We start from the raw sequence: 22,207 nt of genomic DNA on the forward strand, positions 1-22,207 counted from the left end.
TGTTTTTCTAAGCTTTGTTTGAAAACCTTTTTTTTTTTAAATCCAACCTTTCATGCTTTCAATCTTCATTTATGCCACTCTTCATTGATCTTTCAATTTATTTAGACTTTGGAATGTCAATGCAGTAATTAGTATTATCTACATCATCACTAATAAAATTCAACCACATAACAATCACAAATATAATATGTCATTATAGTTAGACATTTAGAATGTCAATGCAATGCACCTATATAATTAGAATTGTTCACTTTTTTTAATTAATTAATAATTATAGATGGAGTAATAAATACTAATCCAATATATCAAGATAAAATAATTTGATTGGCTTGTCAATCCAATATGTCAAAATTGAGCAATTCTAGAGTTTTCAAAATATGTCACATGGCAAACAACCCGCATGGGTATTCATGAATCTTAGAGCTAAAAATATCTTATTAAACTACACAGCCAACGTGGCAAGAGAGAGCAATTCTAGAGCTCCAAAATAAAACAATTATAGAGCTAAAAGAAAAAAAGTGTCATACGTGTTACTCAAATAGGTATGCTTTTACCTTTAGATTTGGAATACCAATTCAGCAATTAATATCTCTCTACAACATCACTAATAAAATTCAATCACATAGCAACCACAAATCATATGTGTTAAAATAGAACAATTCTATGAGTTCCAAAATATGTCACATGGCGAACAACCCGCATGGGTATTCAGCTTATATATATTTTATATATATATATATATATATATANTCCTTTAAAATATAGTTAAGGTTTTAATTTGGGAAAGCAAGTTAATTCTTAAATATAAAACATAAAATAAACTCAAAAGATCAATGTCTTTTTCCCTCAAATTAGAATAAAAAGCCTAAAAAAAAAAAAAAAAAAAATTGACTACTCTCCCATCTCCATCTACTTGAACTGCGTAAGAGAATTGAAGGTTTTCTTGTTGCCTCTTTCGAAAATAATTAATGACTGATTGAGCATCCCCAAATTCTAGCTCTTTCAACCTCACTGATTGCAAGTGATTCCAACAATCTTTGGCATCAAATCCTACTGTCGCACCACCAAATATTGAGGGAACATTTCCTACTTGTATATTCTCCCTATTGAATGCCTCAGGCAGACTTTTGGCTGCTTCTGGTATATGCCTACTTGACCTCATCCCACTTCCTCTTTTGTGGAGTCACAAATCGCATATGTGCTTTGTACCCTTGTTGTATGTATTGCAACTTCAAGGTTCCGCCACCAATAACATCATTTTTGGTAACCGCAGTGTTCGAAGCAGTGTACACGCACCTCAACTAATCTTCAAAATCTTTTAAACACCCTACAAACTCAAAGGATCAGATAAGTCACAATATGGTTATTAGTCCCAAAGTTCCCAGGAACTCAATGAAATAAGCAAACTTTCTTAACTGTTAGGCCAACTTCTTGAGATTCACTAATAACATCATCTTCATTAGGGAAAGATCTATTAATCTTATCTACAATTTTCATGTCAAATTGTTTGATATCATCAGCATCAGCTTCAGCTTGTACATTCAAATTTGATCCTGCAAAATTTCATAAATTAGATTTAATTGAAAACATTAATATAATCAACATAATATTTTTTTAATTAAATAAATTTTAATTCAAAACCTTAATTTCTATAATTTCATAATTTCATAAAAAGAATACAAGATATGATTTTACATTCCAATTTAGTTTTATATAATTTAATATAAAAATTAAAATCGTAAGTATTAATTAAGACAATTAATTTTCAGCTTTCATTTTTAACAAATTTTCATTAAAAAATTTCAACATGATAATAATTTAGGAAGCAATAATGCAAACCTGACATGGAAGTATGGAGATCAACTTGCAGAGTATCATTCAGCTCAACCTTTTCAAATTCTTCAATTCAATCTTCCTCTGCTATGTCCATATTTATAAAGCATAATTAGTATCTAAACACATAACTACAAAAGAGAGCATTATTTTTATTTTTTAGTTTTTATTCTTCTATTTTTTTGTCATCTTTAACAAGAAATGTAGTTCATATATATTTTTTTTTTATCATCAAGGCTATCAGATCAGTTTGTGCACATCTCAATTAATCTTTCTAGGCTTTAGAACTATTAATGGGATAAAAACCCTAATAGTCATCTCTATTAGTATCTAAAGTATTCGAATTTAAAAGTTCATGAAACTTCTTTTTGTTCTTTTACCATCAGATCACTCACTAGTGATTAGGATAGTTAATTTTCCTTACTTTAAAAAAGAGCAAACTAAATGGGAGCAAGCAAAATTTTCAGTCATCTTTAAAAAGAAATTAAATTGTAGTTTTTTTTTTTTTTTTTTTTTAAATTTAGAAAAGAGAAAACCAAATGGGAGCAAGCAAAATTTTATCATATCTTGCCAGCTGTGAAGATGAATTGATAGGAAGAAAATTGATTTGTCAAATAAAGTTTCATGTTTTAAAGAAAAGTGACAGGTTAACGTGTTTTAAAGTAATTTGGTATCATTTGGATAAAAGGGGACCGGGTTGACCCGAAATTTGACAATGTAATCAATGAATAAAAATCGTTTTATTATAAATACATGCATTCAATATTCAATGTCTATGGAATAACTGATATGGTTGATACCTATAAATAGATTTGATTCGATCATTTGTATTATTGAGCAATTTTCAAAGAAGAAAATTCGATAGCTGTCTGCCAAATTGGGAATATGGGAATGGGAATGGAATGGTGTGGATATGGAAATTATTGTTAAAGAAAAAGGCTAAAAAAGAAAAAGGAAGATAAGCACAGGAAAGGATGGCGAGAACGCGTCATGGTGATTGGTGGGGCGTAGAACGCGGTGTGTTAATGTGGAAAAAAAATAAAAAAACACATTTAATTGACTTCTCCTCAGTTTTCGTGTCAACGGTTCGAGGGTCCTGAAGCCTCATCACCAGTCTCTTCTTCTTTCATTACACACTTGTCCTTCTCTTGCCTCTTCCTCTTCTTTCTCTTTTGTTTTCCTCTTTTTTTAGCTCCTACTATTTCCATTATTGTTTTTTATATATATATATACTTACTTCACAATTCAATTACACACCATGACCGGCAAAGAAATCCTCTATAAAATGAAGGTAATTCCTTTAAATTTAAGCCTGTTTGATCTGTTTTTTCAGTGTTGAATATGTTTGAAATTGAATTGCTTGAACTGGGTTTACTTTTATTTGTTTAAAACTGCATTTCTCACCTGGGTTTTCGATATTAAACAATTTTATCGGAAAAAATCCATCTGGGTATCTTGTGAGATCGCTTTTTTGTGTTATTCATAATGTTATTAATTAGAAAGATGTGATTTTTTTTTTTTTTTTAAATTTTTAGCTCTATATCCATTCAAGTTACTGATTTTTATATTTATTTGTTGTGATATAATCGTGTAGAGATAGATTAGAGATCCGTGAAGAATGATGTTGGTAGAATTCATATTGGACATAGAGTTTTCTTGTTCTTTTAGTATAAGCCTTTATTGTAATTTTGCTTTGAGATTTTCAGATAAGATTATGATAGCCTGTTCAATTGCATAGTTTAATTCTTCAAAATTCTATCGTTTGTGGACCTATTTCTTTGGTTTGTACGGGTAGTTATCTTTTTCTCTGTATGGATGCGAATTTTCAAATTAGAGCACTGATATATGTGGTTGGAATCAATAATAATGTTAGTGCCCATTTCATGCTTACCAACAAAAATTGCTGGGGAGAATTTGTGTGACATATGATGGTTAGAGAGAAATATGGATAAACGTTCGGTCAGTTAAATTGGATTCTTGGAATAGGCTTATTGAAACTGAAAACTAGTTAAAGATTGGCTTAAAGACACAAGTTGACATTTTTTGTAAATTGCCACTAATATTTGAGTAATTCTCATGGTGCCTTCACTAGCAAAGGACTGTAGAAGGAGGTGTATATTTTCAATGCGGTGGTTAGCTTTTAGCTTGGCTATGGTGGTTTTCTGTGGCTGATTATTTCTGCTACTTTTGAGTTTTGTTTAATTAATTAATGATTTATTTTTTTGAACATATCCTGCTTGAATATGTTCATTTCAGGAAAAAGTTGGACTAGGTTCATCTGCTGATTCTGGAAAAGGGAAGAGTAAGATGTCAAAGAACATAACACATGGCTATCACTTGGTAAAGGGAAAATCAACTCATCCTATGGAAGACTATGTTGTTGCACAGTTTAGACAAGTTGAGGACAATGAACTTGGTTTATTTGCAATATTTGATGGGCATTTGAGCCATGAAATTCCTGACTATCTGCGGACACATTTGTTTGAAACAATCTTAAATGAGGTGACATACTCTTATCTAAAATCTTGTGCTACATAATTTTGGTGCAGCATTTTGATTACTGCATTGTATCTTTTGTACATGTATTATCATGTCTCTTTCCAAGTCTACAACCATAGTGAAATGCAGTCACTATCAAAATGAAATTTAGGATGCGATATCATGTTTATTCATACAAGTACTGGGTCTAATAATCAATTACTGGACTATCACGTCTATTTGTAAGTATTTACAAGTAGTTAAAAGTATGAACCTCTGATGCTTACCATGTCTCATCATTTTCATTTGTGATTCTTCACTGATTTTATTTGCATCTTAGTTTTCGTTGTTATACTTTGTTGTAAAGGCTGCTTGCTAACAGATGACTGATATTAATAGCTTTAATTTTTTCACTTCCATTTTCAAATCAGCCTAACTTCTGGACAGAACCAGAGGCTGCAATGCGGAGAGCTTATAGCATTACTGATAATACTATTTTGGAGAAAGCAGTTGATTTGGGTAAAGGAGGTTCAACTGCGGTTACAGCAATATTGATCAACTGTCAGAAGCTGGTAGTAGCCAATCTTGGCGATTCTCGGGCAATTATATGCAAGAATGGTGTGGCCAAGCAGCTTTCAATTGATCATGAGCCAAGCATGGAAAAGGATGAGATTGAAGGCAGAGGCGGGTTTGTGTCAAACTTTCCAGGTAGATGTACTGAGAGACAGGATAATTTTCTTCCGTGTTCATCTAAATATTAGACGACAATTGCATTATTTTTTCAAGATTGCTATAGCGTTTGAAATGAGATCATTTCATGCTTTTCAAGGAGTTCCTCTATTTTTACCGATTATTCATAGTTGCTTGACATAAGTAAATTCTCTTATCTTAAAAGATTGGCTGTGTTGAGATATATATTAAAGACAGTTATGTTTGTTGGGATATAATGTTCACCATTTTAATGGTTCTCTAACTCGTAGGCATTCTATGTTTTCTTATGAAAACGTTAGGATGACAATTTTTTTTTTCGTTTGGGGGTAAATTCAGGAGATGTTCCGCGAGTTGATGGACAGTTGGCAGTGGCAAGAGCATTTGGTGACAAGAGCTTGAAAAAACATCTCAGTTCAGAACCAGATGTGGAAGTAGAGATGATTGATAATGATACAGAGTTCATTATCTTGGCAAGTGATGGATTATGGAAGGTAATTCCTCTTTGAATTTCTGGAAATTGCTACCTTTGATTTACTTCTACTGCTTGCAAACTATGCATTGAATAAAATTGACAAAGAATGAAGAATCTTAATACCGGATTCAACCCCGACATTTTTACTCTGTATTGTACCCTGACGTCGACTAATCTGATACCAGGTAATGTCAAACCAAGAAGCAGCAGATGCCATCAAGAATATAAAGGATGCTCGGTCTGCAGCGAAGCATCTTACTGAAGAGGCGCTAGCTAGAAACAGCTCGGATGACATTTCCGTTATAGTTGTAAGATTTGGGTGAGATGCAAGCCAGTTTATACTTCTGTTCGATAAAAATCTCCACCAGTGTGTTATTACCCTTGGTAGAGTAATGAGCAATCTCAATACCTTGTGCCATAAAAGAATACTTTTGTGTTCGCCTCATCAATGTTATATATTTTGGCAAAATGGCATTAAATTGTATAATATTTCTTGTTCAAACATACTGTTCCTCTGGTTGACCGATTATGGAAAACATTGAGCTTGTAGTTTTGCACTTTTGCTTATATGGTGTTGCCTTTGTAGCTGTGTTGAAACTTTGATAATTGTAAACAAGAATCAAGGAGGAATAAAGCAATAACTTCTAAAAGAAAAGGATGATGAACAGTATGTGAAAACAACACCAGTAAGCTGTAAAACAATCAAATAAATAAAACCCAGATATTATGGTCCCCCAAGATCATCAATCATGCAGTAGCCAAGCAAATTTGGAAAATTGATCCACCCTCTTTTCCAACAAGTTTGTCCATCTTAGACTTTTAACGGCCATTTCATAATATTGACAGCAACTTGACGCTGAGTCCACCGACTTTAGACATTGAAGTTGAAGGTAGAAGTAGGCCATCCAAGCACACAGAAAATATTAAATAATTATAAGTTCGTTTAAGAAAATGCACAGCTGGGAGATTCATAAGTATCGATACTAAATTTATCTCCATAGAGATAAAACACATTAAATAGCCATGTGACATTCTTGTGTGTGTTACATAGACATTTTATTTCTTCGTACACAGCTTGGAAACAACTGCAAAAAAGCTGTGGGGTGACAGAAGAGAGTGAGCGTGCCAGCATGACAAAGCAGAAAGCTATGCTTATTTGATCTGTGAACGTTTGGAAGGGGTGTTATTCCCTTGGAGAGGCATCTGCATCTGAACTCTGCCTCTTTCGTCACCCTGCTTACACCGACTTTCCTTTGCCTGAGGATTGACACCTTTTCGACTTGATGAACCTTCACCGATCATTTCAGCTGAGGTCTTCCTACGTCTCTCGTTGTGACCAGCCAGACGCCGGCGACAGCTCCTTTTTGCTTCATCAAATTCAGATAGCTCATGGAACCTGCAAATATATATACGATGAAGTGATTTACATTAGATATTGAAAAAGTAAACAGTGTTTGAACAATGTACACCACTATTTGTCTTTAAGGTAGTTTTCTTAGATAAGTCCAAGGAAAAGCTTATCTTAACCTAAACAAATGTCCATTTTACATCAGCTAAATTTTTCCTGAGAGTGAAGTAGTCTAATTTTGGATCTGCCTTTTTCCTTTCTTTGGTAAAAATAGTGTAAGTTAGATTCTGGTGATTAATTTGTAAGAAACTTCCCCTGAAGTTCATTAAATTTATGTAATATTTATAATAACTGATGTATAGCTTTTTTCAGCTAATATAAAAGTGATACTGCTTCTGAAAGTAATCAAAATACTTTTGAATTTCTAAAAAAAGACACAGAAACAGGAGTTCATAGCAGAAAGACAACAAAAGAAATACTAGGAATCATGTACCTGCTGCATTGCTGACAAAACCTTTGCCTGAGACCAGACACAATGACAACAGGAGCCTTGGAATGAAGCTCACACACCTTGTGGCGCTTGTGGTAGCGTTTTGCATCAGTTAAATCAGCTCCACACTTCTCAACAAGGCAACAAGGCGGCGACACCCCACCACCACCACTACCAGACCCTCTTCTTCCCATCACTTTCTTCTTCTTTTCATCGTCTGCATACCCATACCCATACCCATACCCATCACCACCACCACCCTCTTCTTCTTCCTCCATGTCATTGTCAATATCTTCTTCGCAATCAATGCTCATCTTTTCTTTCAACGAACGCATAGCTTGAAGGCTTGTAACATCCATTGCACAAGGTGCTTTCACAACACAGCTATATATGGTGAATAGGATGAAGCAAAATGAAGAAATTTGAAGTGATGAAGGTGCAGAATGTGTTAAGAAAAAGGTGAAAAAGATAGAAGAGTAGGACCACTAGCTAGCAACATTTTCTTTTTTCTTGTGTGTACTGATAATGTAACTGATTAGAAGGTCAAAAACTGTTACTGACAATTCAAGTTATTCACAAAGTTATAATGCTTATTTGTTCATTATTACTGTTAATACCAAGGCATGTACTATGAGAAACATAATTAATAAACAATTGTCTTTTTGCCATATTGGTTATTTCTGAATTCTGGTGAATGCATGGATGAAATAGGGTTGTGAAAACATTACCAGAAGAAAGAAAAAAAAAATAATAAAGATGGATGTCTTTTAAGATTTTAACAGAGAGCTTTTTGAGTCACTGAAAAGTACCCTATTCTTTCATATTACCAATCATGCAGACTGTAAACCAAGGTAAATGAAAAGAGACGAACCAACTCTGCGGCAGGTTTGAAAACTTGGGAAAGTTTTATATGTAATTTCTACTGCAAGGACAACCTTGAGAGAGACATATCAGATTTCATTTAACTCCTTCCTGTAAAGCACCATTGCTTGTAAATAAATTCTGGCTCTCTTTGAGTTGGACAAGTAGGTAAAATATCAGAGTACCCTATGCTTTTCTACATTCAAAATAGCCTATAGATTTACAGTTTTTAGTCCTTGCTTTATTCCCTTTTTCAACTTTATCATCTCATGTCCTTACCAAATTTGAAATTAGTAGCTCCGTGATGAAAAAAGAAATATATAGTTTCATGCATATATATAAATGATTCCGTCAATTTTGTATTTGTATTTGCATCAATCAAATGAATTTCATCTCTGTGGTGTATGGCAAAATCTGTAAGCAGGAAAGACAGGATTAATGACACTGACCCAACACAAGATTTCACATGGCCATTGTACTAATTCCTCATGAAAAATAATGCATAAAGTTTACAGTGAGAGAAATATTAACTCAAAATTTCTGGAGACAAACAGAGTGACAGAGAGATAGCAGTTTCCCCTATTTATAAAATTTCTGATTGGTCAAGTAGTTGTAGAAATTGAAATGTTCTAGGGCTAGTGCCAATCACCATCATCACAATGCCACATTATCTTGGCATCTTTTTATGTGATCGTTACTTTTAATTCAATTTCCATAAGGCAATGGAACATGCCCTTAATCTTTCTAGCAAATTTCACATTTAGACAGTCCTATAATCAATTAATCTACCAGATTTGACAACATCAGAAAAAACTGCTTTCTTTTAGAGTAATTACTTGAAAATATATGTAAAGCTTGAGAGTTACATAAAGAAACAATGATGTTTCTCTCATGTCAAGATACCCTTTTGTCCATTTCAACCAAACAAGAAAACACAGCTAAAAAAAGTGCTTTCAATGATAGGAGTCAATAATCTAAAATGTATTCATTAATCAGTAGAATTAGTTGATTGAAAATATCTATGCAACCCATTATAGATAAGAATCGAAACCATTTACTGGAAATAGAATTGTTTTTTAGCCAAATAAACATCACCATGAATCTGCTCAGGACCATGTCCATGAGGCTCCAAAAAACTCCATCTACCTTTCACCTCCTCACTCCTCCGCGTCGCTCTTTTCATTTATAAAGAAAGAAAAGATAAAAATGGCACACGTCACAAAAGTTTTATACCTGGATTTTGATTATTACTATATAAAGTGCCCATCGCTCTCACCATTGAGTTGTATTTTGGTCCAAAGTTGCTTGTGGATTCTTCTGTTTCTATTTATGCACCAAGTGCTGTCACCTTATAGGTGCAATTCATTTATTCTTCACATATCTTCAATTTTTGTTTTCTTTTTCCCCCTTTACAAAGAAGACAAAACTCCCTAAATTCTTTCCATTTGGTTAATGTATATATGTTAACCTATACCCTGAAAAAATATAAGATGAAGAAGACCAAAAACTTCGTTGTTGAACCATCTAGACAGCTGTTTGGATAGATGTTTCTTTTGAAGGTCTTTGTCAGTCTTTATTTTTTAAAAGATGGATGAAATACTGATTTCCCAGGTCACCCACCCTAGCTTAACTTTGGAGTTCTGATAGGATCCAGTAAGTCCTCCGATCACCCATCCTAGCTCGCTTAAACACGCTTAACTTCAGAATTTTGATGGGATCCAAACCCTTTTGTCAGTTGTTGTTGGTTGGTAGGTTTATGCAAAAATGTAAATAGATGAAAATGATCTCATTTACAGACAAAATGCAGATATTTTGAGTTCAAAAACTGTAGATAAATTAGTTACCTAACATCATCTCTATTTGGTCCTTTTCCCTTGGCCATAAAATCTATTCCTTGGCTTTATCTTCCATTGCTTTCATACCGCATTTTATCACTCTTTGTATGTGTTATTTCGGAATTTATCCAGAGCAGGTTTTGGCTAGAAAACAGACAGCTAGCGTATCTGATTCTTTTTTCCATTGTGGCAAATGGACAAAATTTTAGCCACTTTGTATCAAAAGGATCTTAATGCACAAATGCAACAACTGGAAAAGACACGACTTTGAAACACTTCAATCTCCTCCTCCTACCCTTGATTAAAATGGAAAACTACAAAATCTCCCATCTGTAAGTCCTCAAAAACCTTAACTTTTAATTATTGATTTCCCTTTTTTTCTTATTATTTAAGTTGTAAAAGTTATGACATATGGAGATGAAACATTACATTACGTTGCATTTATGTATATTTTACAATGTGGATATGCATTATAATTAAGCAAAATGAAAACCAGAATCATTTAACCATAGTGGACCTTATCATATCCTCCTGCTTTATTCACTTCTTCGATGCTTCTATATTCTTGAGTATCAATGGGATCATCAATCTTATGGACCTCAAGAACTGCTGGATCCTCATGAATGTTATAATCATCATAATAATCATCATCATCAACACCTACTGTTTTCTTGTCATACTAGGAATCATGTACCTGCTGCATTGCTGACAAAACCTTTGCCTGAGACCAGACACAATGACAACAGGAGCCTTGGAATGAAGCTCACACACCTTGTGGCGCTTGTGGTAGCGTTTTGCATCAGTTAAATCAGCTCCACACTTCTCAACAAGGCAACAAGGCGGCGACACCCCACCACCACCACTACCAGACCCTCTTCTTCCCATCACTTTCTTCTTCTTTTCATCGTCTGCATACCCATACCCATACCCATACCCATCACCACCACCACCCTCTTCTTCTTCCTCCATGTCATTGTCAATATCTTCTTCGCAATCAATGCTCATCTTTTCTTTCAACGAACGCATAGCTTGAAGGCTTGTAACATCCATTGCACAAGGTGCTTTCACAACACAGCTATATATGGTGAATAGGATGAAGCAAAATGAAGAAATTTGAAGTGATCAAGGTGAAGAATGTGTTAAGAAAAAGGTGAAAAAGATAGAAGAGTAGGACCACTAGCTAGCAACGTTTTCTTTTTTCTTGTGTGTACTGATAATGTAAATGATTAGAAGGTCAAAAACTGTTACTGACAATTCAAGTTATTCACAAAGTTATAATGCTTATTTGTTCATTATTACTGTTAATACCAAGGCATGTACTATGAGAAACATAATTAATAAACAATTGTCTTTTTGCCATATTGGTTATTTCTGAATTCTAGTGAATGCATGGATGAAATAGGGTTGTGAAAACATTACCAGAAGAAAGAAAAAAAAAATAATAAAGATGGATGTCTTTTAAGATTTTAACAGAGAGCTTTTTGAGTCACTGAAAAGTACCCTATTCTTTCATATTACCAATCATGCAGACTGTAAACCAAGGTAAATGAAAAGAGACGAACCAACTCTGCGGCAGGTTTGAAAACTTGGGAAAGTTTTATATGTAATTTCTACTGCAAGGACAACCTTGAGAGAGACATATCAGATTTCATTTAACTCCTTCCTGTAAAGCACCATTGCTTGTAAATAAATTCTGGCTCTCTTTGAGTTGGACAAGTAGGTACAATATCAGAGTACCCTATGCTTTTCTACATTCAAAATAGCCTATAGATTTACAGTTTTTAGTCCTTGCTTTATTCCCTTTTTCAACTTTATCATCTCATGTCCTTACCAAATTTGAAATTAGTAGCTCCGTGATGAAAAAAGAAATATATAGTTTCATGCATATATATAAATGATTCCGTCAATTTTGTATTTGTATTTGCATCAATCAAATGAATTTCATCTCTGTGGTGTATGGCAAAATCTGTAAGCAGGAAAGACAGGATTAATGACACTGACCCAACACAAGATTTCACATGGCCATTGTACTAATTCCTCATGAAAAATAATGCATAAAGTTTACAGTGAGAGAAATATTAACTCAAAATTTCTGGAGACAAACAGAGTGACAGAGAGATAGCAGTTTCCCCTATTTATAAAATTTCTGATTGGTCAAGTAGTTGTAGAAATTGAAATGTTCTAGGGCTAGTGCCAATCACCATCATCACAATGCCACATTATCTTGGCATCTTTTTATGTGATCGTTACTTTTAATTCAATTTCCATAAGGCAATGGAACATGCCCTTAATCTTTCTAGCAAATTTCACATTTAGACAGTCCTATAATCAATTAATCTACCAGATTTGACAACATCAGAAAAAACTGCTTTCTTTTAGAGTAATTACTTGAAAATATATGTAAAGCTTGAGAGTTACATAAAGAAACAATGATGTTTCTCTCATGTCAAGATACCCTTTTGTCCATTTCAACCAAACAAGAAAACACAGCTAAAAAAAGTGCTTTCAATGATAGGAGTCAATAATCTAAAATGTATTCATTAATCAGTAGAATTAGTTGATTGAAAATATCTATGCAACCCATTATAGATAAGAATCGAAACCATTTACTGGAAATAGAATTGTTTTTTAGCCAAATAAACATCACCATGAATCTGCTCAGGACCATGTCCATGAGGCTCCAAAAAACTCCATCTACCTTTCACCTCCTCACTCCTCCGCGTCGCTCTTTTCATTTATAAAGAAAGAAAAGATAAAAATGGCACACGTCACAAAAGTTTTATACCTGGATTTTGATTATTACTATATAAAGTGCCCATCGCTCTCACCATTGAGTTGTATTTTGGTCCAAAGTTGCTTGTGGATTCTTCTGTTTCTATTTATGCACCAAGTGCTGTCACCTTATAGGTGCAATTCATTTATTCTTCACATATCTTCAATTTTTGTTTTCTTTTTCCCCCTTTACAAAGAAGACAAAACTCCCTAAATTCTTTCCATTTGGTTAATGTATATATGTTAACCTATACCCTGAAAAAATATAAGATGAAGAAGACCAAAAACTTCGTTGTTGAACCATCTAGACAGCTGTTTGGATAGATGTTTCTTTTGAAGGTCTTTGTCAGTCTTTATTTTTTAAAAGATGGATGAAATACTGATTTCCCAGGTCACCCACCCTAGCTTAACTTTGGAGTTCTGATAGGATCCAGTAAGTCCTCCGATCACCCATCCTAGCTCGCTTAAACACGCTTAACTTCAGAATTTTGATGGGATCCAAACCCTTTTGTCAGTTGTTGTTGGTTGGTAGGTTTATGCAAAAATGTAAATAGATGAAAATGATCTCATTTACAGACAAAATGCAGATATTTTGAGTTCAAAAACTGTAGATAAATTAGTTACCTAACATCATCTCTATTTGGTCCTTTTCCCTTGGCCATAAAATCTATTCCTTGGCTTTATCTTCCATTGCTTTCATACCGCATTTTATCACTCTTTGTATGTGTTATTTCGGAATTTATCCAGAGCAGGTTTTGGCTAGAAAACAGACAGCTAGCGTATCTGATTCTTTTTTCCATTGTGGCAAATGGACAAAATTTTAGCCACTTTGTATCAAAAGGATCTTAATGCACAAATGCAACAACTGGAAAAGACACGACTTTGAAACACTTCAATCTCCTCCTCCTACCCTTGATTAAAATGGAAAACTACAAAATCTCCCATCTGTAAGTCCTCAAAAACCTTAACTTTTAATTATTGATTTCCCTTTTTTTCTTATTATTTAAGTTGTAAAAGTTATGACATATGGAGATGAAACATTACATTACGTTGCATTTATGTATATTTTACAATGTGGATATGCATTATAATTAAGCAAAATGAAAACCAGAATCATTTAACCATAGTGGACCTTATCATATCCTCCTGCTTTATTCACTGCTTCGATGCTTCTATATTCTTGAGTATCAATGGGATCATCAATCTTATGGACCTCAAGAACTGCTGGATCCTCATGAATGTTATAATCATCATAATAATCATCATCATCAACACCTACTGTTTTCTTGTCACTTTCAGCACCCTCTCTGGCTGCTTTCCAAGCACCATCCATTGTTTTCTTAGCGGTGTCTCCAACATTTTCCGCCATATCCACTGCCTTCTTTACTCCCTTTTTAGCTGTATCTGCTACAAACCCTGTTGGACCACTCGCTCTTCCCTCGTCCACATCAAGGGCTTCTTGTTTTGCTTCATACATTCCTTGACCTATGGGATCATTTGATGTCCTTGTTGTTTCTGCCACCGCATTGCTTCCCTGCATTTTTTAATCATATATTTTGGTTATACTAAGGTTACTTACCATGAAAGTTATAAGAATATGTATAGAGCATTTTTAATAAAACTGAATATAAATAACTTGCAAAGCTGATAAACATTATTACTATATTCTTAAAGAGCTAGAAACACATGAAAACTAAATAGAAAAAACAATAACAACAACAATAATAATAATAAGAGTGGGAAGAAATACTTCAGCACGTTCATAAGCAGTGGAGAGGAAACGAGTTGCAGATTGGAAACAATTGGGGAAGTCTCTAGCTGAAGTTTTAGAAACCCTCTTTGCCAAGAATAATATTGCCGCCATTTTCAACTTGTTTCAAGTTCTTTCTGTTGTCAAAGTCTATATTTTCACTTTCATATATATACACCTGATACTAAAGTGCTTAATCTTCCTCACCGATTTGAAGTTAATACACAGAGAGACAGATAATGGAAGGGTCAAGTTCTCTGACAGACACATGGATATGGTGGTTGACACGTTCTAAACATACAAAAGTTTACTGCTCTGAGTCTTTGACTAGCTAATCTTATTGCTCAACACTTGTTCATCCACATTTTTTGATAACTATGTTTATTTATTGCAGAGTTCTGGCTTTACTCCACATTGCTCTGAATCTTTCTTATTGGTCCATTGGGCTTGTACAAATTCCCTAGATGTGCTGGATCTTGGTCTCATGAATGATTTTGATCCCGGCCCAATTTTTTTGGAACAACATGAAATCAAAAGAATAGTTTTATTTTTTTTATTTTTTTTTTTAATTTAAAATCTCGGAAATCTTTGGTACTTGCTTAACAAGCTCGAATGCGAAACTAGAGTGTATGCCAAACTTTTTTATTTGTTTTTAGGTATCTAAGGTATTCAGGCCCAACATTAGAGTCTGTCTAATCTTCAAAATCACAGAACACCCTACAAGTTCGAAGAACCAAGGTAATTGTACAAATGTGATAGATGCCTCTCCCATGACTCGAACACAAGACTCTCTAGGTATAACTAACTTCAATGGTTAAAAGGTTTATCATCCTACCACAAGAGGAAATGTGTGTCTGCCAAACTTTACAATCTTTGGAAAATTAGAAACACTCATCAAACTTTATAATTTTTGGAAAATGACAAACAATGAGCACTTATCTTAAATCTTGCAATCTTTAGGAAACAAAAAACAATAACCTTTAGACATGCAGATCCTTAAAGAGGGCTCAAACCTAAAGCCTTATTGAAGCGAGATAAAATAGAAAGAATAGTTAGATAAACAATAAATTGAAAAGGTTTTATGTATTAGTAACGAGAGGTATTTAAAGTATTTATAATGAAAGTGAATATGGTAAGATTTTATTGGTCCTAATATATATAATATAATATAATAAGTGAATCTTATCAATATGTCTGTGTGTTGTGAAGACTAAAAAACAAGAGAAAAAAGAGGATTCAATCATCAATGTGGTGAGAAAGAAGCAGCTATCCATGATCCATCCATCAATAGAAAACATATTTCTTTCATTGTTGTGAACAGTTGCAGGGGAATCTTGAAACATCAACTTCATTTGAAAAGCAACAAACACCTTACAAAAATGTTTTATTTGCTTTCAGAGATAATCAAGTCAAAAAAGAGGATATCTTTGTCCCAACTCTCAAACTAATGCAATTGATACATAACAACTCCAACCCTCCTCCCAAGAAAAGTTTGAAAACAAAAATAAAATCATCCACACAAAGAAAAACAGCTTTAAACAAACTTTCTTCATGTCACAATTCAACTAAAATTTACCAAAGTCCAAGCTTTGGTAGCAAGGAAGAAAATTCAATCCATGATTAGCAAAAGGGATTCTTTTCCACTGATGGGAAATAGTTAAATTTGTCTGAAAACCTTTTTTTGTGTTAGAGTAGAACCTCTGTCAAGCTTTTTGAGAAAAACAGTTTAAAACATGAAAAATGGGATTTTATTCTTTTCTGAGAAGCAAGCCATTGCACATTGTCATTGTGTTTAATATGAAAGGTTAACATAAAAAATGAGTAAAATGAAATCTTGTACATGGTTTAGCCGCTACTGTTGACTATGGGGATGAAATATTGCTTCTGCTTTGTATTGAATAATTGAACACAGCTAAACAATGACCTGGAAATTGCCCAAATTAAAGTTTATTGTAGAGCTTTTGACTTTAGAGAAATGCAGCTGGAGAAGATGAATCAAAAATTACTTGAACAATGAAGTTTACTCAGTAGAACGGCTTGAAACTTTAATTTGTCAGTATAGTTTAATCTAAGTCAATCCAATACTTATGTGAATGGAGCATCGGATGCATGGTTGCAGGATAATGCCTGGCAATATACAGATAGTTCAAAATTATAACACAGAGGAAGGCTTCCATTTTTACATTGAACAAGAATTGAGGAAAAAAAAAAATCTGGACTTTATATGATGCTTATTTAAAGTAAAATAAATAGACAAAATAGCCTATGTATACAACATTTATCTGTCAGTACAGAGAACTCTAGGATTGTTGTTTTACAGGAAACCAAAGTCACTTTGGTCAAGATTCATATCAACCTTGTAGAAACTTGGAAGATGAGTGTTGCTTTACAGGTATACCACTGTACCCCCCAATGCGAACTTACACAGGAATGAATTTCATTGCTGAGCAGGCTCGGTTGTGATACCACGAAGCGATGAAACAACTTCTTCGATCAAGGGTCTCTGCTTTGGATCCCGGTCTAGACATTTACATGCAATTTCGAGCATGTCTAAGAGCTGCTTCTCGCGATCCTTGTCCCAGATTGAAGGATCTATGATCTCTGACTCCCTTTTTTCGGACTTCATCTGAAACACCCATGAAACTAAATCCCTACAGTTTTTCCCTTTGCAAACTTCAACAGGTCTTCTACCAGTAAGAAGCTCTAGTAGAACAACACCAAAACTGTAAACATCACCCCTGCATGTTGCTGTTAATGTCTGACTGTATTCTGGAGGAATATAACCTAAAGTGCCAACCAAATCTGTTGTGACATGAGTATCATAAGGCCGAAGTAGTCTTGAGAGACCAAAATCAGCCAAATGAGCTTCGAATTTTTCATCCAAAAGAATGTTGCTGGTTTTTACATCTCGGTGAACAATATGTGGCTCACATACCTTGTGCAAGTAAGCTAATCCATTAGAAGCACCTTGAGCTATCTTGACTCTAACATCCCATTTAAGAATTGAATCCTTATCAACACACTCATGAAGCCAATAATCCAAGCTACCATTCTCCATGTAAGAGTAAATCAACAATCTATCACTTCCATGCCGACAATAACCTTGAAGAGAAACAAGGTTTTTATGCTGAGCTCTTGAGAGGGCTTCCACTTCTGCTTGGAATTCACGTTCCATTTGACCACAATCCCCAGAAAGCCTCTTGATTGCAGCTTTTGTTCCGTTGGGCAAGTTGGCTTTGTAAACCAGGCCAAACCCACCACAACCAATTATGTTTGCCTGGTTAAAATTGTTTGTAGATTTCAACAAGTCTGCACAAGTAAGATCCTTACAATCTGAGTTCTGGAAAAGCACCAATCTCGAAGAACCACGTCCTTCAGATAATCTGCGTGGCCGGCTCAGTTCTTCATCTAGATCATCAATTTGGTCCTCCTCATCCCTCTTTGACAACTTCAGCAGAGCAACTGCAAGGAGGATTGCTATCCCAATTCCTATGCTGAATGTTATGCCAATGATGGTGCCTCGACCAATTTTACTGTTTGAACCAGATGGAATTCCAGGCTTCAGCTTACTGTCTTTAGAACCACAAGGAGAATCTACTCCTCCGCAAAGACCAGGGTTACCCTCAAAGCTTGAAGCAGGAAAGCTATAAAACTGTCCTGCGGATGGAATTGCTCCCTGCAAGTGATTGTATGCGACACTAAACTTTGACAGGAATGTGAGTTTATAAAATGATGGGGGGATAGACCCAGTTAGATCATTGAATGAGAGGTCTAATACTTCCAAGTTCGCCATCTCTGAAATGGAACTGGGGATGGGCCCAGAAATGTTGTTCCTGCTCAAATCCAGGCCATGGAGCTGCTTCAGACGTCCAATTTCAGGTGGGATTGTCCCATTTATTCTATTATTACTTAAGTATATTGATGGAGGGAAACTCGATGCCTGGTGGTACTGAAGACCATTAGCACTCTGGTTTCGCTTCACATATAGTGGAATGCCAATAGAAGCAGTGACGTTGGAAGAACCACAATTATTAGAAATGAGGCTCTTGAGCTCTGCCAATTTTCTTGGGATTTCACCTGTAAGAGAGTTATTTGAGAAGTCCAAATAAAACAAATTCTCCATCTGACCAATCCAAGGAGGGATACTGCCATCCAGGTGATTCCATGACAAATCCAGCACTTGTAACTTCTTGCAACTCAACAACCAAAGAGGGATGTGGCCTTTAAGGCCACAATTTCCAAGTGCTAAAACCATCAAGCTCTCAAACCCACTAACATTTTCCGGAATTTTCTCACCAATGAAATTCTTTGTAAGTATAACAATGGTGAGATTTTTGCACTGCTGCAGCACACTAAGTGCCCTAGGTAAGTCCACAAAACTATTGTTTGACAATGAGAAAAAGAAAAGGGACGTTAGCTTTGTGAAACTCTCAGGGATTTGGCCACTTAAATAATTTTTGGCTAAGCTCAAAACTTTCAATTCACGGCAATCAGATAGAGAATTTGGAAGGAGCCCAGAGAAATGATTAGAGGCAAGGTCAAGAGTACAAAGACTAGGTAATCCAGTGAAATTAAGATCAATCTGACCAGTTAATGAATTGTTTCGAAGGTCAAGTACATGGAGCTTTGAGCACAGAGCCAGACTCGAAGGCAATTGCCCAGAAAATGAATTTGAGGATGCATCTAAGATTTCTAGGTTTGTAAGGTTTCCAAACACATCAGGAATTCGACCTGACAACTGATTTCCAGAAATAATCAAGAATTTAAGGCTAGTGAGCTTACTCAAATTATCCTTCAATAGGCCATAGAAATGATTTTCAGAGAGTGTGAGTTGCTGCAAGGATGACAAGGAATACAAGGCATCCGGAAGAACGCCCGCAAGTGAATTGGAATCCAGATGTAACTCTTTCAGAGAGGAGCTGCAATTCTCTAAGCCTTCAAGCTTGCCCCCAAAACGATTCATCGAAAAATCAAGAATCTGAATCCCATTTGAGGCTCTCCAGATTTTGGAATTAAGACTGCCAGTGAATGAATTGTTGCTTAAGTTGAACACAGCAAGATTCGGAAATTCCCCAAGCTCTGACAAGTCCCCATTGAATGAATTACCAGAAACATTCAATGACCGAATCATCTTCAAACCAGAAAGCACCCCTGAAACTGGTCCTGATAGATTGTTGTGGCTCAAATCAAGAACTTCCAGCTGCTTCAAATTTGACAACTCGACAGGTAATACCCCTTCTAGATGATTGAAAGAAAGATCAAGCGATTTCAGCTGATCCAATCCAGCTATTGAGCGCGGAATCAACCCTTTCAAACCCTTTCTCGTCAGCTTCAACATGACCACTCTACTTGGAACTGATACATTACTCTGGTCACCACAAACAACTCCAACCCACTGACAGCAAATGGAATCCCTAGACCATGATGTAAAAATAGACCCATTTGAGAAGCTTTTGGCAAAATTTTCCAGCGCCAACAAATCACTTCGATCACACACTTGGTTTTGGGTTGTGAGACCCAGAGAGGAATAAACAAAGCAGGCAAACAATATCCATTTGAAGCAAATCAAAGGAATAAATCCCAGCACCACCATTGCTGAAACCAAAGAACTTCAACCTAAAAATCAAGCTAATACAACCATAAGAGTTACTTCACTCTTGATATTGTTTGAGAAAGCACAGCTTTTAAGATGCAAAGAAGAGTTCCAAATGAAGAAACTTAGCATTCCCACACCATAAAAGAACACCAAAATCCCCCACTTGCAACTTAAGAATGAAACAACAATGTGAAGACTCACTAAATCAAGAAGATCACTAATCCCACCTGAAACCAAATCCCTAGACCAAAATTAAGAAACTTAGAACTTGTTCAATATGAAAGAGTTAATTAAATAAAAACTACCCCGTGTATAGAAAGCAAACGTGCAAATCAAGATAATTGAAAACCTTAAGGACTAACGAACAACAACTTGGAAGTGCAACAAAAACACTTACCATAAAAGAATCGTGAATTAATCATCAAAACCACTAAGGCCCCAACTGAGAGATATATATATATATGTATATAACAAGTCCCCACCAGATATAAAAACCTTGACCAAAATTAAGAGACCCTAAAAAAGGCTAAGCACCATCACTCAAAGAGATGAATGAAACAGACTCAAAGAAGAAACCTTCAAACCCGGAAAAAGGAAGGAGTACGCACATGTTTTCCAACTTAATCAAGAGATAAAACTAAATCGAGATCCCCCCAAAAATAAAGTACAGATTTGAAAGGGTAGGAAACACATGCAGGAGACGATGAAGGGCAATAAAGAGAGAAACTTTAACGGTCTAAAACCCAAAACAAAAATGACCCAGGAAGTAACATCACTTGTAAGTGAAGTAAGAGTCTCCTGTGAACCCAACATGAATAGTTAAAACTTTTTCGCCACAAATGGGGTTTTTTATAATTTCAAAACAAGACGTCTCCCTAATGTTCAAACCCAGAAAATACATACATATGACAGAATCCAGAGGAAAGTAAAAGGAGTTAAAGAGTTAAAGAAAGAAAGAAAGAAAATAAAGAGACGATATTTCAAATCAAAAGGAACAGTAGGGACAAAGAAGGAACATCGATTGTTCAAGGGGTTGGATTATTAGTGGGGGGTTTGAAATGAAATGGAGAGAAATAAGCTGACTTTTTGGACAAGTTTTACTTTGGATTTGGCTTCTTTCTTCCTTCACAGTTAACAACTGAGTTTGAGTTAAGTGGGTTTTCGTTTTCTCTCTCTGCCTTCGATTGTCAATCTCAATCCTCAGTACCTACATTTGTCTGTTTCTCTCTTGGAAAAAGCTTCCACTGTTTACTTGATACTCTTTTTCTCATTTCTTGCTTCCCTCTTTCTACCACTCTTCCCCATCTCCACAACGTGCGCGTGCTCACACCTTCTCTCTATACGTGAAATATATTAACAATTAAAAAGATAAAAATACACTTACAACTTAATCTTATATTTTTTTCACACGATCCTTAATATGATAACTTATAATTAATTAGCTTATAAATAAATCCCGTTTATTTGTTATAGGTCATATCTGTTTAATTACGAGCTGACCAATTGCGAACAATCACGTTGAAGTTGTGAAAAAAAATTTGTAAGATTGGATTATGAATCAATTTTTATTGTAATAGTTATGACAAAATTCTTATCCTAAATTATGTATCACTCTAAAGATTGTGAAAAACACTGTGATAATAGATTAGAGTGTTCCAATTAGTATTAGAGTCAATCCCAATTACGAGTGTGTTAATCCCTAGAGTTGCTCATAAATGATATCAACGAGAAAACTAAATTCCAAAGGTGATGAAATTTGAGATCCCATACTTGAGAAGGGAAAGTGAAAGGTCATTTGCATACCATGTGTAGGGGTGTCAACCGAACCAAGCCAAGCTGAGTTGCTCGCGAGCAGCTCGAGCTCGACTCGGCTTTAGTGTCAAGTCGAGTTTGAGCCAGTCAGATTTTGGCTCAACTCGACTTGACTTGAGCCTGAAAAACTCGATTGGAAAAGCGAAAAAATCGAGAATTAGAGAGTTTTTTTTCTTTTTTTTTTTGAAGCTCGAACTCGAAACTGTAACAAATAACCTGAGTTTGATTAGCCCAAAACTCAGCTCGGCT

General features: G+C 35.0%; 4 protein-coding genes across 5 annotated transcripts; 1 reads left to right on the top strand and 3 right to left on the bottom strand.

Moving 5' to 3' along the window:
• The first annotated feature begins 2,743 nt into the window (after positions 1-2,743).
• Positions 2,744-6,094, top strand: LOC116124907 (probable protein phosphatase 2C 39). The gene is made up of 5 exons (XM_031410665.1): positions 2,744-3,124; positions 4,090-4,335; positions 4,743-5,019; positions 5,359-5,513; positions 5,680-6,094. Exons 1-5 carry the CDS (start codon positions 3,092-3,094, stop codon positions 5,815-5,817), a joined length of 849 nt encoding a protein of 282 aa, XP_031266525.1. The 5' UTR covers positions 2,744-3,091; the 3' UTR covers positions 5,818-6,094.
• Positions 6,095-6,146: 52 nt separating this feature from the next.
• On the bottom strand, positions 6,147-11,293 carry LOC116124908 (squamosa promoter-binding-like protein 4). Of its 2 annotated transcripts, none has more exons than XM_031410667.1 (2): positions 10,723-11,293; positions 6,147-6,890 (listed from the first exon to the last, which is right to left on the bottom strand). In XM_031410667.1, exons 1-2 carry the CDS (start codon positions 11,076-11,078, stop codon positions 6,647-6,649), a joined length of 600 nt encoding a protein of 199 aa, XP_031266527.1. In that variant the 5' UTR covers positions 11,079-11,293; the 3' UTR covers positions 6,147-6,646. The 2 variants fall into 2 exon arrangements, with proteins under 2 accessions (XP_031266527.1, XP_031266526.1); XM_031410666.1 differs by lacking the exon at positions 10,723-11,293 and adding an exon at positions 7,336-7,721.
• A 2,564-nt stretch (positions 11,294-13,857) lies between these two features.
• On the bottom strand, positions 13,858-14,860 carry LOC116124910. Its single transcript, XM_031410668.1, has 2 exons — positions 14,551-14,860; positions 13,858-14,334 (listed from the first exon to the last, which is right to left on the bottom strand). Exons 1-2 carry the CDS (start codon positions 14,662-14,664, stop codon positions 13,918-13,920), a joined length of 531 nt encoding a protein of 176 aa, XP_031266528.1. The 5' UTR covers positions 14,665-14,860; the 3' UTR covers positions 13,858-13,917.
• A 1,842-nt stretch (positions 14,861-16,702) lies between these two features.
• On the bottom strand, positions 16,703-21,091 carry LOC116124912 (phytosulfokine receptor 2). The gene has a single exon (XM_031410670.1). It carries the CDS (start codon positions 20,141-20,143, stop codon positions 16,988-16,990), a length of 3,156 nt encoding a protein of 1,051 aa, XP_031266530.1. The 5' UTR covers positions 20,144-21,091; the 3' UTR covers positions 16,703-16,987.
• Positions 21,092-22,207: the final 1,116 nt, after the last annotated feature.

This window comes from Pistacia vera, unplaced genomic scaffold, assembly GCF_008641045.1.
Source record: "Pistacia vera cultivar Batoury unplaced genomic scaffold, PisVer_v2 Contig158, whole genome shotgun sequence".
NCBI lineage: Eukaryota > Viridiplantae > Streptophyta > Magnoliopsida > Sapindales > Anacardiaceae > Pistacia > Pistacia vera.

What these genes read in the sequence shown, in the direction of transcription:
- LOC116124907 (XM_031410665.1), top strand. Translation starts at nt 3,092, where the DNA reads ATGACCGGCAAAGAAATCCTCTATAAAATGAAG. An exon ending in AAATCCTCTATAAAATGAAG is followed by an intron (nt 3,125 to 4,089) that starts GTAATTCCTTTA and finishes TGTTCATTTCAG; the next exon opens with GAAAAAGTTGGACTAGGTTC. An exon ending in TTGAAACAATCTTAAATGAG is followed by an intron (nt 4,336 to 4,742) that starts GTGACATACTCT and finishes TTTTCAAATCAG; the next exon opens with CCTAACTTCTGGACAGAACC.
- LOC116124908 (XM_031410667.1), bottom strand. Translation starts at nt 11,078, where the DNA reads ATGGATGTTACAAGCCTTCAAGCTATGCGTTCGTTGAAAGAAAAGATG. An exon ending in TTTTGTCAGCAATGCAGCAG is followed by an intron (nt 6,891 to 10,722) that starts GTACATGATTCC and finishes ATATATTTGCAG; the next exon opens with GTTCCATGAGCTATCTGAAT.
- LOC116124910 (XM_031410668.1), bottom strand. Translation starts at nt 14,664, where the DNA reads ATGGCGGCAATATTATTCTTGGCAAAGAGGGTTTCTAAAACTTCAGCT. An exon ending in CTGCTTATGAACGTGCTGAA is followed by an intron (nt 14,335 to 14,550) that starts GTATTTCTTCCC and finishes TAAAAAATGCAG; the next exon opens with GGAAGCAATGCGGTGGCAGA.
- LOC116124912 (XM_031410670.1), bottom strand. Translation starts at nt 20,143, where the DNA reads ATGGTGGTGCTGGGATTTATTCCTTTGATTTGCTTCAAATGGATATTG.